The sequence below is a fragment of the Hyperoodon ampullatus genome (assembly GCF_949752795.1).
Source record: "Hyperoodon ampullatus genome assembly, chromosome: 12".
NCBI classification, from domain to species: domain Eukaryota; kingdom Metazoa; phylum Chordata; class Mammalia; order Artiodactyla; family Ziphiidae; genus Hyperoodon; species Hyperoodon ampullatus.
Genome location: NC_136925.1, coordinates 74524842 through 74545969, shown reverse-complemented (window position 1 = coordinate 74545969; position 21128 = coordinate 74524842). Strand labels below are relative to the sequence as shown.

General features: G+C 41.7%; 1 protein-coding gene across 1 annotated transcript in view; it reads right to left on the bottom strand.

Moving 5' to 3' along the window:
* The window catches only part of MTHFD1L (methylenetetrahydrofolate dehydrogenase (NADP+ dependent) 1 like), a gene marked incomplete at its 5' end in the record, with an annotated part of 194017 nt that overhangs the window by 150436 nt on the left and 22453 nt on the right, over positions 1–21128 (bottom strand). Inside the window, 4 exons of the mRNA XM_079716853.1 lie at positions 5765–5938; positions 8677–8774; positions 10280–10368; positions 16829–16940. Of these exons, the coding sequence (XP_079572979.1) occupies positions 5765–5938; positions 8677–8774; positions 10280–10368; positions 16829–16940 (473 nt within the window). The remainder of the gene's footprint in view (positions 1–5764; positions 5939–8676; positions 8775–10279; positions 10369–16828; positions 16941–21128) is intronic.

Sequence of the window (21128 nt, the reverse complement as noted above, 5' to 3'; positions counted from 1 at the left end):
TCAAAATCTTAGAAGAATCAAAAGAAGTTATTTTTACACTGACCAAAATGGTTTGTAACATTAAAAAATAAACAAAAATAAAATAAAATTAGGTGTTTGGCACTCTAGAGAAAAAAATAGTGATGTGAATATTTTCCTTTAATGTGAAATTCAGTCTATTCACTTTGAATTTGGGCTTCTTTTTTAACTGCTGGGTCCAAGCGATTCAGAGAAATTCTAAAAACTTCTGCATGGAAATCAGTAAAGGGCGGATGGAGACCCATTCTGCATACACTTTCAATGCCCTGCAGCTGCACTCCGAGTCAAGTTCTCAAACAAATTCCTTTTCATTAGTGTAACTAGGAAAATATGTAAAACTCAGGAGACCCTAAGATTCTTTTGGCATATTTCCCTGAACAATTCCCAATACTTTTCATTTTGTCAGGCAGAGCAAATAAAGAGATGTGTAGGTGTAAATACCATGTGAAGTGTAGCTGATGAAATACAGATGATTCTGACGGAATAAGAAATTCTGAAGTTTGAAGAATAGCTTTTTAAAATGAATTAATCTGTTTTGCATTTGGGTTATTAATAGTAGAAGGTTTTTTTAGTCCCATGGTTTTATATTTTAATCCCACTGTTGATATATTCAAATCACATTTATACATGAATTCAAATGTGCAATAATATTTTGTTATTTAGGTTTACTGAAAAATTACTTGGGCATTTGAATTCTTCTAAAGCATGAGAGAAGACTTATGTTATAGTATTCAGGGATAAAAGCAGGACACAAAATGGTATTTATGGCATGATCTCAATGTGTAAAAAGGACAGATGCAGAGATACAATCCTGGAAGGAAATATAAAAATTTTGAATACTTCTGAGTAATGAGAGATTTCGTTTTCTCCTTCTTTTTACTTTTCTTTATGCTAAATTTTTATTCAATAGGTCAATGTTATTTTCAGATTAAAAAAAAACCTTTCAGAAAAAAGGAAAAAAACATTTAATAGATGGGTAATTTATATTTCTTTTTTTCCCCTAACATCTTTATTGGAGTATAATTGCTTTACAATGTTGTGTTAGTTGCTGCTGTATAACAAAGTGAATCAGCTGTAAGTATACATATATCCCCATATACCCTCCCTCTTGGTCTCCCTCCCAGCCTCCCTATCCCACCCCTCTAGGTGGTCACAAAGCACCAAGTTGATCTCCCTGTGCTATGCAGCTGCTTCCCACTAGCCATCTATTTTTATTATTATTTTTAAAAGTTTTATTGGAGTGTAGTTGATTTATAATGTTGTGTTAGTTTCTGCTGTACAGCAAAGTGAATCAGTTATACATATACATACATCCACTCTTTTTAAGATTCTTTTCCCATAAAGGTCATTATAGAGTATTGAGGAGAGCTCCCTGTGCTATACAGTAGGTCCTTATCACTTATCTATTTTTTATATAGTAGTGTCTATGTGTCAATCCCAATCTCCCAATTTATCCCTCCCACCCGCTTTCCCTGCTGGTAACCACAAGTTTGTTTCCTACATCTGTGGCTCTATTCCTGTTTTGCGATTAAGTTCATCTGTACCATTTTTTTTTAGATGTCACATATAAGCGATATCATATGATTTTTGTCTTTCTCCATTCTGACTTACTTCACTCAGTATGATAATCTCTAGGTCCATCCATGTTGCCATGAATGGCATTATTTCATTCTTTTTTATGGCTGAGTAATATTCCATTGTATATATGTACCACATCTTTTTTTTTTGAGTTCTGCTTTTTTTTTAACATCTTTATTGGAGTATAATTGCTTTACAATGGTGTGTTAGTTTCTGCTTTATAACAAAGTGAATCAGCTATATATATATATATCCCCATATCTCCTCTCGATCCCACCCCTCTAGGTGGTCACAAAGCACTGAGCTGATCTCCCTGTGCTATGTTGCTGCTTCCCACTAGCTATCAGTTTTACATTTGGTACTGTATATATGTCCATGCCACTCTCTCACTTACTCCCAGCTTACCCTTCCCCCTCCCCGTGTCCTCAAGTCCATTCTCTATGTCTGCATCTTTACTCCTGTCCTGCCCCTAGGTTCTTCAGAACAATTGTTTTTTTTAGATTCCACATATATATGTGTTAGCATACGGTATTTGTTTTTCTCTTTCTGACTTACTTCACTCTGTATGACAGTCTCTAGGTCCATCCACCTCATTACAAATAACTCAATTTCGTTTCTTTTTATGGCTGAGTAATATGCCATTGTATACACGTGCCACATCTTCTTTATCCATTCATCTGTCGATGGACACTTAAGTTGCTTCCATGTCCTGGCTATCGTAAATAGTGCTGCAATAAACATTGTGGTACATGACTCTTTTTGAATTATGTGGACGGGTAATTTATATTTCTTAAGAAGTTGCAACCATGTGTATAAGGGCTTGATAATGTCACTTTTCCATAATTGACCTGACAAAAATTAAAGGTGATTTTATTTCAAATGAAGTTTTCATTTTAGATTATAAATGATTGTCTTGCTGCTTTAAAGTGATTTCAAACATCCAGCTATCAAAAGATTAGGTAACAAAGGCAGCTTACACACTTAAAAAAATATCTCTTGTTGTGTTGGTGAGGGGAGTTTATTCCTCTCTTATAGAATACACTGTTATATGTCTTTTCTAAAAACCTCCAAGCTCTGAGAAAGATGCATATATACATCTCAAAATCCTACCCTCACAGCTTCTTTTTCTTTTTCTTAAAAAATTTATTTATTTTTGGCTGCATTGGGTCTTCGTTGCTGCACGCAGGCTTTCTCTACTTGCAGTGAGCGGGAGCTACTCTTCGTTGCAGTGCGTGGGCTTCTCATTGCAGTGGCTTCTCTTGTTGTGGAGCATGGGCTCTAGGCGCACGGGCTTCAGTAGCTGTGGCATGCGGGCTCAGTAGTTGTGGCTCGCGGGCTCAGAGCACAGGCTCAGTAGTTGTGGCGCACCGGTTTAGTTGCTCCACGACATTGGGGATCTTCCCAGACCTGGGCTTGATTCCCCACGTCCCTTGTGTTTGCAGGCAGATTCTTAACCGCTGCGCCATCAGGGAAGCCCCAGCTTCTTTTTCAATGCAGGTGAAAGCAACACAATTTGATTTTTGTTCCTTCATAGGTCTTCGTTATGTAAGGGAATTTATACCACAATTTCAGAAAAAGAACTGTTGACGTCCTGGGGTTAAATCTGTACTTGAGAATTCAGGTTTAATTTTGGCTTCTCTGTATGACATGGCAGCCTGGCTTCTTCCACTCAGTTACACACATAAAGGCCAGCAGAGACAGAGTGGAATGATGTTCTACTGGGTATGGACCAACACATAGTGGCAATGCTAGGCGGCCAGGCTGGCGGTCACTCTCTGGCATGTGGCTGGAGGCCAGGTTATGACTTCAGGTTAGGAATCTGATAACAATACCATCACAGGTTTTGTTTTAGAAGTATCAATTCTGTGTTCCCAGTGAAGAGCAGGGCCATGTCTAGATTTGTGCTTTTATTTCCAATACTGACAAGCCCCAAACAGAGTAAATCACAGCCCTTCCATGTGAAAAATGGCTGCATGATTTTTCCTTCATAAACTGAGACCACATCCTCCTGAGTTTTCCTAACTCTTCCTACCTTAAACAGGGTGAGAAAACCAGCAAACCCACCTACCAAGAGCACCTAAATCCTGGAAAAAGGGAAGCAAATCTGTGGATAAGATGCTAAATTCGCTTCTGAAGTTCTTAACGTCTCAGAGTTAATTTATTCACTGTAAACAAACTTGCATGAAGCACACTTCCAGAAAAGCAACACTGACTGACTAGATGTTTGCTCCAAACTCTGGGACCCAGGAATACCCACCCCCTGCCGTCAGCCAGCTCCTTTCACAGATCTGCCCCCAGAGGGTGCCTCAGGTGAGGCCAAACCTCCCCTCAAAGAGGTTTCCTACAGCTCAGTTATGGGGACATCAGGGCTGGGGTCCTAGGCTGGAGAGCATCCCATTAGGATTGGGAATCCAGTGGTGGTGAACCTGGAAGTCTGAGAGAGGTTTAAGCCACAGGCAATTGAGGTGCTGCAGCAAGGTATGAATTCCTTAAAAACACAGCCACTGAATGACTCTAGCTGTCCATCCCTCTTAGAAAACAGTAACAGAAGGAGATGGGGAAAGAGGACCTGGGGGGTGGGATGGGGGGTGAGGTGGGGGACAGAGGGAGGCGAAAGGAAAAAGGGGAAGAGATATGAAGAAATTATTACACCATTAAAGAGGTGATATTATGGATGCTATCTTGCTTTATTTGTAGGTATGAAAAATTGAATTCATCTCTAGGGATTTTTCCTAAGCAGATCATTGGATAAATGCACAAATATGCAGGCCCATGTTTGTTCATTTCAGCACTGCTTATAATGGACAAAGATGGGGAACAATTTGAGAGCCCATCAATAGAGAATTGGTTAAATAAATTGTGGGACATCTCTGTGATATCTTCAAACCTTTTTTCTGCCTTAATACACTTGAAGAAGAATTAGAAACATGCTTTACTATCAGTGGCTGAGCCACAGCTATGTTTCTGGGTGCTGGGAAGATGTGTAGAATGGAACCCACCCTCATCCCAGGCATTTTTACCACCCCCCGCAAGCCCTACCCCCCAGCACCTTGAAGAATCTGGGATGTGAGCAGTAGCATGTTAGGTAGTTATGCAAAATGATAACATAGCTCTATCCTGACTCACACGGAGCTAGGTATACAACATATTGTTAATAATCAAGTTGCTTACAGAATAGCATGTGTACAATGATCTCGTTTATGACAGACTGCATCTGTGTCAAGATGGTCTCAAATGTGAACAGCTGTTTATACTTTCTTGTTTTTACTTTCTGTATTTTTCAAATAGTTTTACAAGTATGCATGACTTTTATAACCAGAAAAAGAAATAAAGCACTTACATGAATAATTAGATATGTAAAAACCAAGCTAACTATGAGTCAAGTCCAGTTACAAAAATGTCTCTGCCTGTTAACAAATACGGTTTTGTGCCCCAAGCCTTGGCCTATATATCAGTAGTAAGTCAGTGCAATGACATTTCAAGACAACAAAGGAATTTATACGGTCTCCTAATGCTCCCTTGCATGCTCCCAATGCTCACATTAAATAAATATTTGAAATCCCTTGTTTTCTATTGTTTTTCAGCTGATGAATGTATTTCTTTTTTTTAAAAAAGAGGCAAATGCTCCTTTTCACAAAAGCTGTGCATTTGCCTTTTGTAAAACAAGCAACACAAATGTAAATGGCCCAATATTAATTCTGAAATGCAAGAAAGAGAGATGAGTTTTTGTAATGCAACTTCATAAATATTAAGGATACTAATCGAAAAGTCTAAGTCTCACACAATGATCTGTTCATTTCTAAGTAAAAAAACAACCCATTCAGCTCAAAATATTTTACTTTCAATTCTTATTTTAATTTTTATCATGAAAAGCGAAATGAAAAATCCAAGGCAGAACCAGGGTGATCAAAACACAATATGGGAAACAAAAAGCAAAGTCCTGGATTAGGAACTCGTTACACTTTATACTCTGTGGAGGAGACTCATTTGTTTTACACTGAAAATAAAAACTTACCTCATGTCAGATGAAGGACTGCCAAGTGAAACGGACAAAATAATGTCAAGCTGGAGAAGAGGATGGATTTGAGGGGTGTGGTGACAGATATAAACAGGGAAGAGAGTTTTATAAACGTCTTCTTAGTAAAAGAGATTTTAAAAGTAGTCTTACCCAGCAACTAAGACGTATTTTCCATCTGCTTGATCCTTTAACCTTTCTAGCAGGGACAAACGTACTTTGGCTTTGTTTTTGCCATAGATTTCAATTTCATCTGCAAGCAACCCTATCTCCTTGGCAAGGATATCCACAGCTTTTGGAGTCTGTGCTCTTGAAATCTCGATATCACTGGGTGGGGAAACATAAGAGGTAAGAGAGTCTGCTCAGCTTAGGTGGTCGCTGCTAGAGTAGAAAACAGCCGTACACCATGCCAACAATTAGATCAAATGGCTTTGTGGTCCTTTTTCCCAAGTAGGATTAAGTACAACTGCTAACAATTAAAGTGCATAAGAAAATGGTACATTGCTTTAGATAGAGAAGCAACTCTTAAAAACTAGATTCTAGAATTCTTCCCAGGTGCCAGGATACACCTCTGCCATAGGAAAGGAGATGGATTATTACAATGTGTCCAAAGGCCACCCCTAAAGATAACTCCATGATAGAGCACAATGTTTTTTATGGGTCATCGCTGAATTCTTTAACCAGGAATAGAGGGGTTATTGCATAATGCTTTATTACTAGGCTAGCCACATGTGTCTCTTGGCAATTCAAAAATGTGGAAATACTCTTTTGTTTTATCTGTGTCCATATTTTCCCTCTCAAGTCAAAAATCATATTTCAAAATATTTCACTAATTACATAACTGTCGGTAAATGGAGCTAGTGCCCGAGGCTCAACTTCAGACACAGGAAATTTTAGGAACTCCAGAGTGTCGCTGGGCAAACAACTAAACTATCCTATTTCACTGGTTAAGATGTGCATGCTGCTGCTCAACTTAACAGGAGTGCTATGAAAATCAAAGGACTTCTCAGAGAGAGTCTTTTGGGGCTCCTGAGCTCAGCCGCTTCTTTTATTGGGGGTCTGGCCCATCCATCTGTCTGTGACTTGGTCTTGAGGGCTGATGTCTGACAATGCAGCAGTTTCCTGATTCACCCTGGGGCCCCTATTTTGCAGCGCAGCAGTCTCTCCACCGGTAGGCAGCCCCCTGCTCTATTTTTTTCTGTTGCTACTGCAGACAATCTCTCAGTCCTCATACCACCCTATGTTCTCCTCCATGACCCCATGGAGCCTGACTTTGGTGCAAGAGGTAACAGTAAACATACTTCCGATGCCCACTAGAGCGGGAGAGGGGGAAGGGTGCCTCTGCCCAGATGTGGGCGTAGCTCTGTACCTGCAGCTAGGTAACCCCTCCCCAGGTCCACCTGCATTGTCCTTCCTGATTCTCCCCCGCCAACTGCACTGTCCGTGCTCCCGCTTCATTTCGCCTTCCTGACTACATCTTTTTTTTCTGTTTCTCTCCTCCCACAATCTCCTAAATTGAAGCGCCTACTCTTGGAAAACCTCCACGGTTTTCTCTTCACTAGCTGAAGAGTGCTGGTGACATTTTGATTTTCTGAGTGATTTATAAACTACCCAAGAAGAAAGTCTGCCTTTCTTTCCCCACTGGCTGTAGGAGTCAAATTTGGTTAAGCAATTTAGGGGCTTTTCCCCCCAAGTGGAATTTATTTGGATTTGTACACAATTTGGCCGAGTCCCTCTCAAGTTTTTTTCAGCTCTCTGCAAGTAGAATTTACTCATTGACTTTTAAATATGAAGGTTCTATAACAACATAAGTAACCTCAAAAACTATTTTATGAAACAGATTGCACAACTACAGGGATGATATTACAAAGAACATTCCTTGGAATTTATGTATTAATGAACACAGAAGATGACTAAGACGTTTTGTCTATTTGAGGTGTGAAAACATAGCTTGGAGGGTTTCACCAGCCTGGTGGGTATAATTGAACCTTAGTGTTGGGCTGTGGCCCAAGGAAACAGAGGTCAATTCTGAAAAGCAACTGGTTATCAAGTGAAAAATGAGTCAATTCCAGGTGGTGTTATCTCCTACATTCTGTGTATTCCATGCTGGCAGATGGCATCACCTAGTTAAGTGCTGGACTTACGGGCGTCCTGTAGGAAGGGGACTGGGCCAATTCACAGGAGGAGGTGTGGCCATGGGGGATTCACTAGGAGGCTGGACGATGCATCTGCCTGGCTCAGATAGCTTATCTAGCGAACTGTTCCAAAATCACATGGTGAGACTGTCCTGCAGTTCATATTTCCAAATTTATACAGAGGGAATATGTAGCTTACACTTCATTAAATCCCACGCTGAAGAAAATATCCATCTGGACCCTCCCAGAGTGTCCTGTCAGAGAGCAGATACCACCACGTTCTGAAGAAGGCAGAGCTCCGGTCCCACGTCTAATGGCGTTTGGTTTGGTTGGTCATTTACCCGCAGCGTAGAAACCTACAAGGCCCTGAAGACCAAGCTGACGTGTGTGTTGGGCATTTCTAACACTGAAAAGCATATTCCAAATACTATATTACCATATTCTGTCAAATCTAAGATACCATTATTTTAGAGAAAACACGCTGCCACTGAATACGGGGTACATCATTGACAATAAGGTGCATCCTGATTTCAGAAATTAAAAAAATCTACATCTTAGAACTGATAGAATATGGTCAACATGTTCATTATCATTTAATTTTGGAGGAATTAAATGACAGAAAAAAATAGTGCAGCAGGACTTCCCTGGCAGTCCAGTGGTTAAGACTTTGCGCTCCCAATGCCAGGGTCATGGTTCGACCCCTGGTCGGGGAAATAAGGTCCCGCACGCCGCACAGCATGGACCGCCCCCACAAAAAAAAAAAAAAAAAAGAAAGAAAGAAAGAAAAAAATAGTGCAGCAATTTGATTAGAGAAAATTATCCACCATCAAAGCCATAACACCACAAGTTGCGCCCTCATCCAATGGGTAACTTTGGATATCTAAGGCACTCTGGTGAGCCGATGTCAGTATAAACAAATCACCTGAATACCTTGGTACGGGGGACAGAGGCTGAAGTTTCAAGCAGTGAAGTCTCCACCTCCTGCACTGCTGCTCACGGAACCATCTCCTCCTGCTACTAACCATGTTCTTCAATAGGGATAGGAAGGAAAGCATGTTAGAAAAGTACAAGCTGGCAGGTTACACATCTAAACTATGAAAAGATCGAGTATCGTTCAGGGATATTGTCAGGAAAAGGAGTCAAAGTTGCACAGTAATCCAAGTGGACATTAGGACTAATTCTATTCACATGTAGTTAAATGTGCAGATTTTTCTTAAAAAAGAAAATGTGAGATACAAGTACTATTAAAAAAGTTTGTATTCACTAAAGGCATCAAGTACATGGATTAAAATTATAGCATCACCTCAGAGAAGAAAAATGAGGGAAATATGAGAATGCATGACTGGCTGGCTGGGATGCCCAGCTTCACCAAAAATCTGCACCATTGCAAGCATAATCCTTCTACAGATGATATAACAGAACAAGCAAACCAAATTATCAGTGACACATATATATATATATACACACACACACATATATAGAGAAATAATATTTGCCTTTAGTTGCAATGTAACACAGATGCCTTACAGAAATGCACTACGTCCCATTTTGAAGTAAAATTTTTAATTGTGTATTGCATGTATTAAGAAAGAAATGAACTAAAACCTGCTTCTGTTTAATTAGAGGCTCAGGTTTCTCTACTGCTACTTAACGCCTCTGCTGGCCGGCACCCTCACTGCAGGCTTCAGCACCAGCCTAGCTCACAGGAGTGGGGAGCCGGAGATCTTGGGCTTTAGGTCACACTTGGAAAAGATGTCCACAAACTCTTTAACACTCCTGTCTTCAAGAGGTGAGCCCAATTCCCTTTCCCTGGGTTGTGAATTATATTTGTGGCTCAGTTCTAGCAAAGAAGAAAAGAGGAAATGGTGGCATGTGACTTTGGAGACTGGGTCATAAAACCTACTGCAGTTTCCTCCTTGCTCTCTCCTTTGATCCCTCATTCTGGGGGAAGTCAGCTGCCACATCGTGAGCAGCCCCATGGAAAAATCCAGGTGATGAGGAACAAAGGCATCCTGCCCATAGCCAAAGAGGATTTAAATACCACATGCCAACAGTCATGTGAGGGCACCATCTTGACTCCTCTGGCCCCAGTCAAGCCCTTCAGATGACTACAGCCCCGCCATCTTGATTTCAACCACATGAGAGACTCCAAGACAGAACCATCCAGCTACGCGGCTCCAAATATGTGACCCACTGAAACTGAGATAGTAAATGTTTGTTGTTTTAAATGGCTAAATCTGGGGGGTAATTTATTACACACCAATAGATAATTAATAGAGGACCCTGATGTGGGTCCCTGCCCCATACTTGTCATGTGACCAAAGGCAAGTAACTTAAATTTTCCAAGTCTCCATTTTCTCATCTATCAAATGGGAATAACACTATCTTACAGGATTGTTGTGAGAATTAAATGACATCATGTTTTTAAAGTGTTTGACACTGTGTCTGCTAAACAGAAAACACTTCCAAATGTTAGCAACTATTCACTGAAGCTCCAAACTCAAAAATTCTCAAATAGCTGTGTCAGACAAACCTGAACCCGCAGAGCGGCGGCAAGGAGACTCACGTCTTCTGCGATGGGACCAGTACCATGGACACCGGGAGAACCGCATCCAAGCTTCCCTGGAAAAAAAAAAAAGACTTTCAGCATATTGTTCCTCGTAAAATGCCAGGACGTTGAATGATGTTCTCGTTTCCAACCAAGAAAGTTAGGATGTCATGGCACAGCTACAGATAGGTTACCAGGTAGGTCTTGGCACAGCCTTGGGGCTCCCAATTGGGCCACATATTTAGAGTTTGACTGGTTTAAAATCTTGCCTCTACCTCTTACTAGCAATTGTGACTCTGGGCCTGTTAATTAATGTTGTTCAACCTTGCAGAGTTTTGTGAGAACTGAATGTGATATGGTAATGTAAAGTGCTTGTCATATTGTATGCATGTTTAAACAACAAATAAAAAAATCAAAGCAATTTCATGTATGAATACAAAGTATGGGGTTGGCCAAAAAGTTCATTTGGGTTTTTCCATAACATCTTACGGAAAAACCCGCACGAACTTTTGGGCCAACCCTATATAAAAAGGAGGACTAAAACACCTATAGGACAAGCCCAGTTAAAGTGTTCTGTGAACGATCAGGCTTTCTTGGATAATTTTTAAAAATCCCTGTCATAAAAGTGGCAGAGCCAATTTTCCATCAAAACTGAGAAATTATATTTTAGGGCATTAATTTTGAGGATTACCTGGATTTCAAAACAGAGAGGCATTTTATAAGAATTCTACTGTGGTTGGCACTTAGGAAGTTTATAAAAAAGTAAACATACATGTAAAATGCTTTAGTCTACATCCTCTCTTAGAGAAGAGAAACATTACTAATAGTAACTTTTTTGAAGTAAGAAACTATTTTCTTCTTTTTCGGACCACTCTACTCTTTATTTATTTATTTACCTATTTATTTAATTTTTTAACCATCTTTATTGGAGTATAATTGCTTTACAATGGTGTGTTAATTTCTGCTGTATAACATAGTGAATCAGCTATACATATACATATATCCCCATATCCCCTCCCTCTTGCGTCTCCCTCCGACCCTCCCTATCCCAGCCCTCTAGGTGGACACAAAGCACCGAGCTGATCTCCCTGTGCTGTGTGGCTGCTTCCTACTAGCTATCTATTTTACATTTGGTAGTGTATATATTGGACCCCTCCACTTTTTTTTTTTAATAATTATTTATTTATTTATTTATGGCTGCGTTGGGTCTTCGTTGCTGCACGCGGGCTTTCTCTAGTTGCGGCGAGCGGGGACTACTCTTCCTTGTGGTGCAAGGGCTTCTCATTATGGTGGCTTCTCTTGTTGCGGAGCACGGGCTCTAAGCACGAGGGCTTCAGTAGTTGTGGCACATGGGCTCAGTAGTTGTGGCTCACAGGCTCTAGAGCGCAGGCTCAGTAGTTGTGGCGGACAGGCTTAGGTGCTCCGCGGCATGTGGGATCTTCCTGCACCAGGTGTCGAACCCGTGTCCCCTGCATTGGCAGGCGGATTCTTAACCACTGTGCCACTAGGGAAGTCCATGACCACTCTACTTTTAAATTATCCATTTTCCTGGAAGTTCTTTGCAAGAAAGAGCATGAAACAAAAGTAAGTGTTTTGTAACGTTCTATTGTCAAATATATTAAGGGTGTTGGAAAATCATATCCCTCAGGTGTTGTTTAAAGATTAGCAACACTTCAGTTTTATAAATCATATTTAGGCAAAAGCCAAGAGTCTAGAGAATGAGAGAGATTTGTTTTCTTTTGTTTGAACCACTAGAGATCTGATCTAAAGCTCTTATCCAGCCACTAAGGAAAAGAAATATGCTTCCCTCTTTCTTACCTCTATCTTTAAATGATGGAGAAATAAGAAAAAGCTACGTTCTAGGATGTGATCTCAACTTATAAATGCATGTTACAGGAATAAATCACAAATATCCATGTGAATGAAGACTATTTCACCTACAGAATTACACAGTGAATAATTTCTCCCATACTCTTAGCCACTGTCTTGCATAAAATAGAACATGGCTAAAACAAATGAAGACTTTAAAACACAACACAAAAGACACATACACTCATATTTCAAACTTTAGGAGAATCTTGTAGGGATCAGTATTTCTCTTTTTGAAGAAGAGTTATATGAATTCCAGCAATGCTTTTAGTATGTTATTTTCTTTTCCTTCTACTATATTCCATCCAATAAAATTGAGTGTAATTTTTTCATAGGAAAAAATCTAAGATGTTTATCTCAAGTTGACTGGGTCAGAAGTTACTTTCTTCTTTTCTATTGTACACTTCAAAAATTTTCTATCATAACCACTGTATCATTTTTGTAGTAGGAATCAATGCAATCTTAAAATGGATTGAAAGTTCTGAATCTGGAGAAATTGAAGCAATTAAGATGGTAACTCAGTGAATCAGGAATACATTCTTAATAAATTTCTTGGCTAAGGAGAATTGAAAAAGGAAATCATTACGTCACCCCCTTGCCTATGTAGAGGCAGGGCCCCACCCGGAGGGGTGTCCACACTCAGTCTGTGAGTCCAGCAGGGCTCCCATCCCAAACCAAATGGGTCTTTTCACTTCCCACTAACCACTCCCCATTAACTCACAGTTCCTTCCTCCAGGGACAAGTCAGTGAATCACTTTAAAAGATGGCCTTTCATTTATAATTTTTCTTATAATAACCAAACTTGCCACAATCGGAAAATTTAAGGCTAAAGTGTTATAAGACTTTCCCTGGAAATCAGAACAATCCTTTTCTGAAAGAAGCTGTTTTGAGGCCACCCTGGGAAATTTAGCAACTTTGATTAGCCTGAGTCCTGGGATGCAGCCCAGGGCTCCCTGCTGACTTATGTTTGCTTAAAACGATGCTGTGAACTACTCTGACCCATAAAGTTGCTGTTTTGATACTGTTCTCTGGGCCCAAGTATTAAGACCAGTTTCTCCTTTGTCCCATTTGGTACATCAGAAAGTAAGTTTGAATATTAGAGTGCACAGTGGTTTTGCTTAGGATGAATTCTGACCTTTAGCAAGCAGAGCATTACAAAATCACAGCCCACTTCCTTCATTTGAAATAAATTGTTTTAAAAATAAAATTATTCTTATAGCTAGAAAACTGAACACTGCTATGTCCCTGTTTTCAATCTAAACATTAGACTCATGCCATAGAAGAATGAACGGATCCAACAAGTTAGGTGTAATTGTTTTCCGAGCACTGCTTCTGGGATATCGGCCATCAAGCAAATCTCTCTGGGGATTAGGTATTCAATAAAATGCCTCTATAGAATTACCTCATCATAAATCACCATATTCTATCTATTTTTACAAGGAGGGGGGAACCCTGCACCATTAAGATGACTATGAAAATTTCATTATAAAGCCCTGCCTTCACCCAATCATAAGTATATTAAAAATTCTTTTTCTCTGAAGTTTGAATAAAAGCAACTTTCCTTTTAATAATGCTTGAAAAAGGTCTTCATTTGTTTAAAGTGGAAAATTATATATAAAAAGAGGGAAAATGCCTTTCTCCAATTTACTCATAGATTAAATTTTCATGCTAATTAAAATTGCTGAAATTAAAAGTTTTGGACTTCCCTGGCGGCACAGTAGTTGAGAATCAACCTGCCAATGCGGGGGGCATGGGTTCGAGCCCTGGTCTGGGAAGATCCCACATGCCATGGAGCAACTAAGCCCATGTGCCACAACTACTGAGCCTGCGCCCCAGAGCCCGAGTGCCACAACTACTGAGCCCACATGCTGCAACTACTGAAGCCCACATGCCTAGAGCCTGTGCTCCACAATAAGAGAAGCCACCACAATGAGAAGCCCGTGCACCTCAACGAAGAGTAGCCCCTGCTCGCCGCAACTAGAGAAAGCTCGCGCTTAGCAATGCAGACCCAACGCAGCGAAAACAAAACAAAACAAAAAAACTTTTGACAATTGAGAAATGTAATGTTATTATAAATAGTACCGACTGGAAAACGTTCATCCATTTAATCAGTGTAGCATTTTTCATCTTTGCCTTTGTGCCGTCAGCCCTGTTTTTAAGTGGGATACAAGTTCAAGGAAATGTCTCTATATCTGCAACTAACTTAAAAGTGCAATCAGGGCTTCCCTGGTGGTGCAGTGGTTGAGAGTCCGCCTGCCGATGCAGGGGACACGGGTTCGTGCCCCGGTCCGGGAAGATCCCACATGCCGCGGAGCGGCTGGGCCCGTGAGCCATAGCCGCTGAGCCTGCGCGTCTGGAGCCTGTGCTCCGCAACAGGAGAGGCCACAACAGTGAGAGGCCCGCGTACCACAAAAAGTATCAATTAGAGTACAATTCTGAATCCATGTTTATTTACTCAGTATTTACTGACCCCTTCCTACGTGTCCGGCACTGTTCTGCGTACTGGGCATTCAAAAATCAATAAAACCACTACTACTGGACCAGATAAATTGAAAATAAACTAACTGCAATCAGTCTACATACAGAATTGTTAAAACATAATGCTTGGTCTTATTTTTTTCCCTCAAGAGAATTGTTACATTTAAATCTAATGTTTTTAAAATGCCTTTAAAAAATAAAAGTCCTAAAAAGAAACTTATTAGAAATGGGGCACCGTTTCACCAATAAAACATATGGCTCATGGGGATTCCCAAAGAACACTGAAGCAGACTCTCCTATCTCCAGCCAGGATTGTACCAAAATTGTCCTGAACATATAAACTCTAATAAAAAACAGCAAGTAAACATTGTAGCAAGGAAACATTCATTAAAAAAAAATAAAGTCATAACTGACTATCCTAGTCCAACTAGGATTCTGAGCAAACCTACAGTGCATTTCCACTATTAATGGGTTAGGCATTGTTTTTTTCAGGAAAAAAAAAGAAGTTATACCCAGAAATTACATATATTTCAAAGAAGTAATTTAGTACATGCCTTCTATTTGTTAAAAAGAGCCATTAATCCCACATTCGTATTATATTGTACCTCAAATTGCTTTATTCATGTGTGTGCTCATCTGTGAACTGAGTACATGAGCATTTTGGGAAATTCCTGAGCATCTTCCTTTCAAAGCACCCCAAACAACCCCCTAGCCCTTCAGCTCCAAGGGGCTTTTAACCTGATTGGTCGATTCTGGGAGGAGCTACATTTCCCAGAGAGGAAGGTGCATTATTTCTCTTTTTGAAGAAACAGTTAAATGAATTTCAGTAGCGCTTTTAGCATATTACTTTCTTTTCTTTCCATTGTATTCCAATAAAATTAAGTTTAGTGCTTAATGTAAAATGGTTATCTCAAGGTGACTGGATCAGAAGTTACATTTATTTTCTCCTTGATACTATTCTCTATTTCACTCTGTGTTCCGGGGCTGCCCAATTCAAGGTCTAGAACTCCAGTGTGGTACCGGTAGAGACCTCAACTCCTTTAGGCCCAAGTTCTGACCACCTTTGCAGGAAAAAACGCCATCCTCCTGGACAGTTCAGTACAGCCTCCCCACCACATGTTGAAATTTGGAGGCCACGGGTAACAAAGAGGGTTCTCTGTCTCCCTCTACAATTGTCTCTTGCATACACATGTCACTCAGGGTCTTGAGGGGGTGGGCTGGGTGTGCTAAAGCTCTCTTAGCCTGAGTGTCTTTCTGTGAATGAGAAAAGGGTGTCCCTACTGGCCCCTGGGCTGAGTGCCCTGGGGCTGGCACAGCTTCAGCTACCCGGAGGGTGACCTGATGTGGTCCAGGACATTCCTGGGTCCCTAGGCAAATACCATCAAATATCAGCACCCATCCTAAGACCTCTTCTGTTTCTAAGGGTGACTTTCACCGTGTTTTGAAGTGACTTCGTGGCTCCAAGGGAGTGCTTGAGGGGGTCACTGCAAAGGGAAATTACAAACACAGGGGAGCTAGTCTCCACTCCCATCCCTCTGGTAGCTGTGTTTTCATCTGCTTTTACGTGTTGAGGTTCATCTAAGACTGCTTTAGGAGAAAGGATTCAGCTGTTTTTGGGGTTTTTTTTGCGGTACACAGGCCTCTCACTGTTGTGGCCTCTCCCGTTGCGGAGCACAGCCCCCGGACGCGCAGGCTCAGCGGCCATGGCTCACGGGCCCAGCCGCTCCGCGGCATGTGGGATCTTCCCGGACCGGGGCAAGAACCCGCGTCCCCTGCATCGGCAGGCGGACTCTCAACCACTGCGCCACCAGGGAAGCCCTCAGCTGTTTTTTGAAAGACTGAAAACCACTGTTTCTAGTTTACCTCACACATGTAAAAATTTCCTACTTTAGTTCACAACTGACTTGACTGCTTGATGCTAGAGGCCAGCAGGGGACATGCTGATGAAGGGGGAAGAACAGAACGAGGAGGAGGAGGGGCCCTTACTGCAGCTGGCAACTTGGCTGCTCTCTGCCCGACAATATGGTTCCAGTACCAAGTAATCCAAAAGGCAGGCACATTACCTATGTACGTATGTTGACAGCAACCATCATTTCAGGAACATACTCTTCTGAAGAAGATTAACTTTTCTCATAGCAATCTCACCTATTTTGATCAGTGGCCTGGCACCATTTTGAAGACATTTACCTGATAGAAAGTCATGGGAACAGTTGAGAACAGTAGTTCCTGGTTGAATCCAAGAAAGGGGAATCTCTTCTGGCTTGGGTGAGCCCAAGATCACAATGTCAGCCTCATGAAGCTAGAAAGAAAAACACCACACACATTTTCAACTGTAGCATAAAGATGTGACGATCAACGCCAAATGCCTTCAGTGTGACAGACAACAATCTTCAGAGTTCAGTTCCACACGGATGCACTGACAGAATCACTTTACTATTTACTAATGTAGCTCATATTAGTACAAACCAAATGTGATCATCATATCCTAGAAAAAAAAGGAAGCTTTAAAAATTTCTTCAGGGGGACTTCCCTGGCAGTCCACTGGTTAAAACTCTGCTTCCACTGCAGGGGGCTTGGGTTCGATCCCTGGGATGTGGCATGTGGGGAACTAAGATCCCACATGCCGTATGGCATGGCCACAAAAAGGAGAGAGACAGAGGACAGTTCCATCATTGTGATCTGTATAGCAACAAAGAAAATAAAGTGTTTACTCTTATCAAAAAAAAAATGTCTTCAGGGCAGTCACTTCAGCATGTATACTATGTGTAGTCTTATCATTTACATGTTTTCAACACTAACTGCAATATCAAGAAAAAGGATGGGGCCAAGGAAACTGCACAGATGGGAGGAGGAGACTGCAAGTCGAATGGGGTGGACAGCATCCTGACTCATGCAGCATCCTAACTTAGGGGGGAGATAGTGCTGGTCGCAATGAAGCCACTTGAAGATCTGATCAGTGCAGGGAGCCTTCCGGCCTGTACAACTGCATAATCAAAATTAGACCCATATGGAACTTGTACTAGATCCATGGACAGATTTTCAAGAGCTCAAGCAAGAATCTCATTTTCCTTGAGGTCCTGGTTAGTCTCTTGTCAAACTGTTTGTTTTTTTTTCTTAAAGAAAAAGGAAACAATGCAACCACTACTACAAAAGACATTTGCATGTCTGCCCTGTTTGTATTTTGATAACACAGCACAGGAGGAGCATGTCTGGAAGGATGGTTCTGAAGTAGGGTAAGAGGTTGGCTCTGGCCTCAACAGAAGAATGACCACCTGTCCCAGTACCAACTAAGCAACCAAAGACTTCAAACTGGATCCATATGTGGAGGGAGAGAGCTGAAGAAGGAATCTTAGACCCATGGGGAAAATACCAACAACTGTGCATGTCAGCTCACAAATACATGAGATTGGTGTCATTATACCCATTTAATGGACAAGTAAACTGAGGCTCAGGGAGTGTAAGTACCTCTACGGTATGTCCTGTCTCCCCAGCGAACCCAGCCTTGGAATACTCAATACTCTATGAGGCAGAAAGAGAGGGAAGCTGACAGCCCTCCACTCTGCAGTGCTGATGGCCCCTCCCCCATTGCTTTTTCCACAGACTTCAATGCCCTGCAACTGACTGCAGACTCTTCAGAATCAAACAGACAGGAACGGAAGACAAAACACAAAAACACCCCCAGTGCCACTACCCTCACCCAACCACCCAACAGCCCAGGAAGTGAACGGGCTCCAATGGTCCTCATCCGCTCTCAGCTTGGACAAGCTGATCGCTGAAGATCATGGGGAAGACCAGTCCAGTTCCTCTGCCCGAGTCTGTAACACTGTTTGGGCAAGAGGTTGCATCAGCTGAAGTCTCAGGAATCTTGGGAACAAAAAAGCCAAGATCTAGAGCAGCTCCGAGCTCCCGTGATAGAGGAGAAGCATGGTGAAAATTTAAATGCACAGGTTAACATCCCAGAAACACTTGATCAGCTGGATCATGCAAATAGGGGAGAGCAATTCAGTAAGTACCGCTAATGAGGCCCAAAGGTGCTCACTGCTTTTCAGCACCGCCCTTCATTAAGGCACAGGAAGAAGCTCTGTGAGTCTGTATTAATCACGTGCAAAAAGAGGTCCCTATTGGAGAAACCACTTTTTTAATGCCCAAGTCACAGTACTGTGAACCCGAATTAAGAGGTTTACAGCCAATATTCCCAGCAATCTAATGCATTAACACCCCATGGGTTCTGGACAGATAGAGCTGAAAGGCAGCCAGACTTGCAGGTGATGTTATATTTAGGGGAAAAATGTGTTCTTACGGAAAGAGGATTTTAAACATCTGATAAGAAAATACCTGTGTTCTTTTACCACTGCAGACACTCAACCACAGTAAGACTTGAAACACAGACGCTTGGCGTGTGGCAAGTGATCAGCGGATAAGAAACGCCATTTCGCTGCATTTTCCACGCTCGACGGCGGCAAAAACAGAACATGTTAAAACATCTACAAAAAGGAAGTTAATATGTACAAGACTGCAATGTTCATTTTGGAAAAAACCAAGGATCACAGGTTTAATTGAGTCCCCTAAGAGCACTTAGTTTCCTACATGTGGTGTCTTCGGTACAACCTGTTCTTTTCATTTCCGATAAATCTCGGAAATCTCATTCCGACCCCTTAACTGTATACCTAGACTCGGCTCAAAAACGGGCTGTGCTAACAAGCGACTGGGGGGGGCAGTTGATCCCGCAAAGGCCAAAATCTCCTCCCCCAGCCGTGATTGCATCGGAGATGCTAATCTTTCTGGAAAGGAAAAGTGATAGATGCTTAAATCAATAAATAACCCACGAAGGCCCAGGCGAGGTTTTTAACAAGCTATGATTCAAGGAGAATTATCATCTCACTGGCTGTTTCTACTTTCTTCCTCCCTAATGGGAAGGACCCTGGCCAAAGCCTGGCTTGAAACTTTACTCATAACAAAATATTGCCTTCTCTGCTGAGACTTGAGTGGAAGCAGCTTTCAGCGAACCGCCCACTCCCCAGGCAGAAGACCAAATGTTAAAACAATCGCAAGACACAGGTATGCAGGCATTTAGCGTGGAGCACGTGGGAAGGCGGAGGGTTTCGATACTATGAAAACTACTTTTCTGAAGTCACCGCTTTTTCAGGGAGTGTGGATGGGGGACAGGTCTCAGAATACGAAGGGGGAGATGGAGGACTTGCAGAACTATAAGGAACCTCACAACTTTGTATTTAGCAAATGAAATGCATTTTAAAATGGAAACTCCAGAAAGGACAGCCCCACCTTCCTAGTCAAAAGACAGGACTTACGCTATCAACGATTTTGAAAGGGCATATATGAATCTCAGGCATGAGATGTCTATGCCTACAAAAGGTAGGACAGGTTTAAAAAAAGGTTTGGAGCTATGTCCTGAAGCATCGTGATTGAATTACCTGAGACCTATCAAACCTGCTTCTACATCCTTCAAAAGTTATCAACACAAGTCAGAAAATAAAGTTCAAAATGAAGAACAATACCTAAAAAAAAAAAAAGGTACTCAAAGACACGCTTCTCAAATTACAGTGACTGAAGAGAATAAAAGAGATCCAGGATTCTTCAGTGAATATACTCATTCACCTGCCACCTCTCAAGTGCCACCTGGGGCAGACACTGAGGTTGCTGAGGATAGGAATATAAAAATCCCTGACTACAATATTTGAGAGCTGGGGATCTTCAAGATGGAGGCACAGGGCAAACCACTGGAATACGGAAAAGAAACAATTAAACATTCGATTTCTACTTCTTTTGGTAAAATACTTAAAAACTTTGCTAGTGTTTAACACCCGGCAGTCCCTGTGCGACAGGGACATCCGGCAGCTGTCACACACAGTTAAGTACAGAGAGGGGCCCCGAGGGAGGGAAGGAGGGAGGGAGGTGACCCGGCCCTCATTCTTTCACTTTCAATGAACTGGGACACTTTGTGGTTAGTGCGAGCCGGGTGAGTGGCTTCACAGATCACATCTTGTTCCGCAGAAGAGTCTTCACAGTGCTCTCCGATGACAGGGCGTGTCTGTGAAATCTCATGTGGCGTGGAGGCCCCGTGGCTATCTCATGGCCAAGTCCTAAAAAGAGTGAAGTGCTTTTCTTTTTTATTAAATGTCACTTTCTTTCAATAAATGCCAAATTCCCGAATTTGCCGGCCTTTTCTTGATAACAGATAAGTAGTTGTCAGACCGGGCTGCTCCGGTTGCCCTCACACCATCAGCTGTGTTTTAGGAAGATTACTCTGGATGCTGGATTGAGAAGGATCGGAGGGGCTGAGAGGGAAAGCATTATACTGCAGCAGGCAGAGGACGGGTCTGGTAGGAAGCTGGATGCCTGGAACTGAGGAAGGTCAGGAGGATGGGGGTGCAGGCTGGGATCTGCCAGCATTATAGATATAGTTAAAACTAGAAGCTTGGACAAGATCCCCGAGGGAAACGGGTAGGATGGGGAGGAAAAAGGTGTT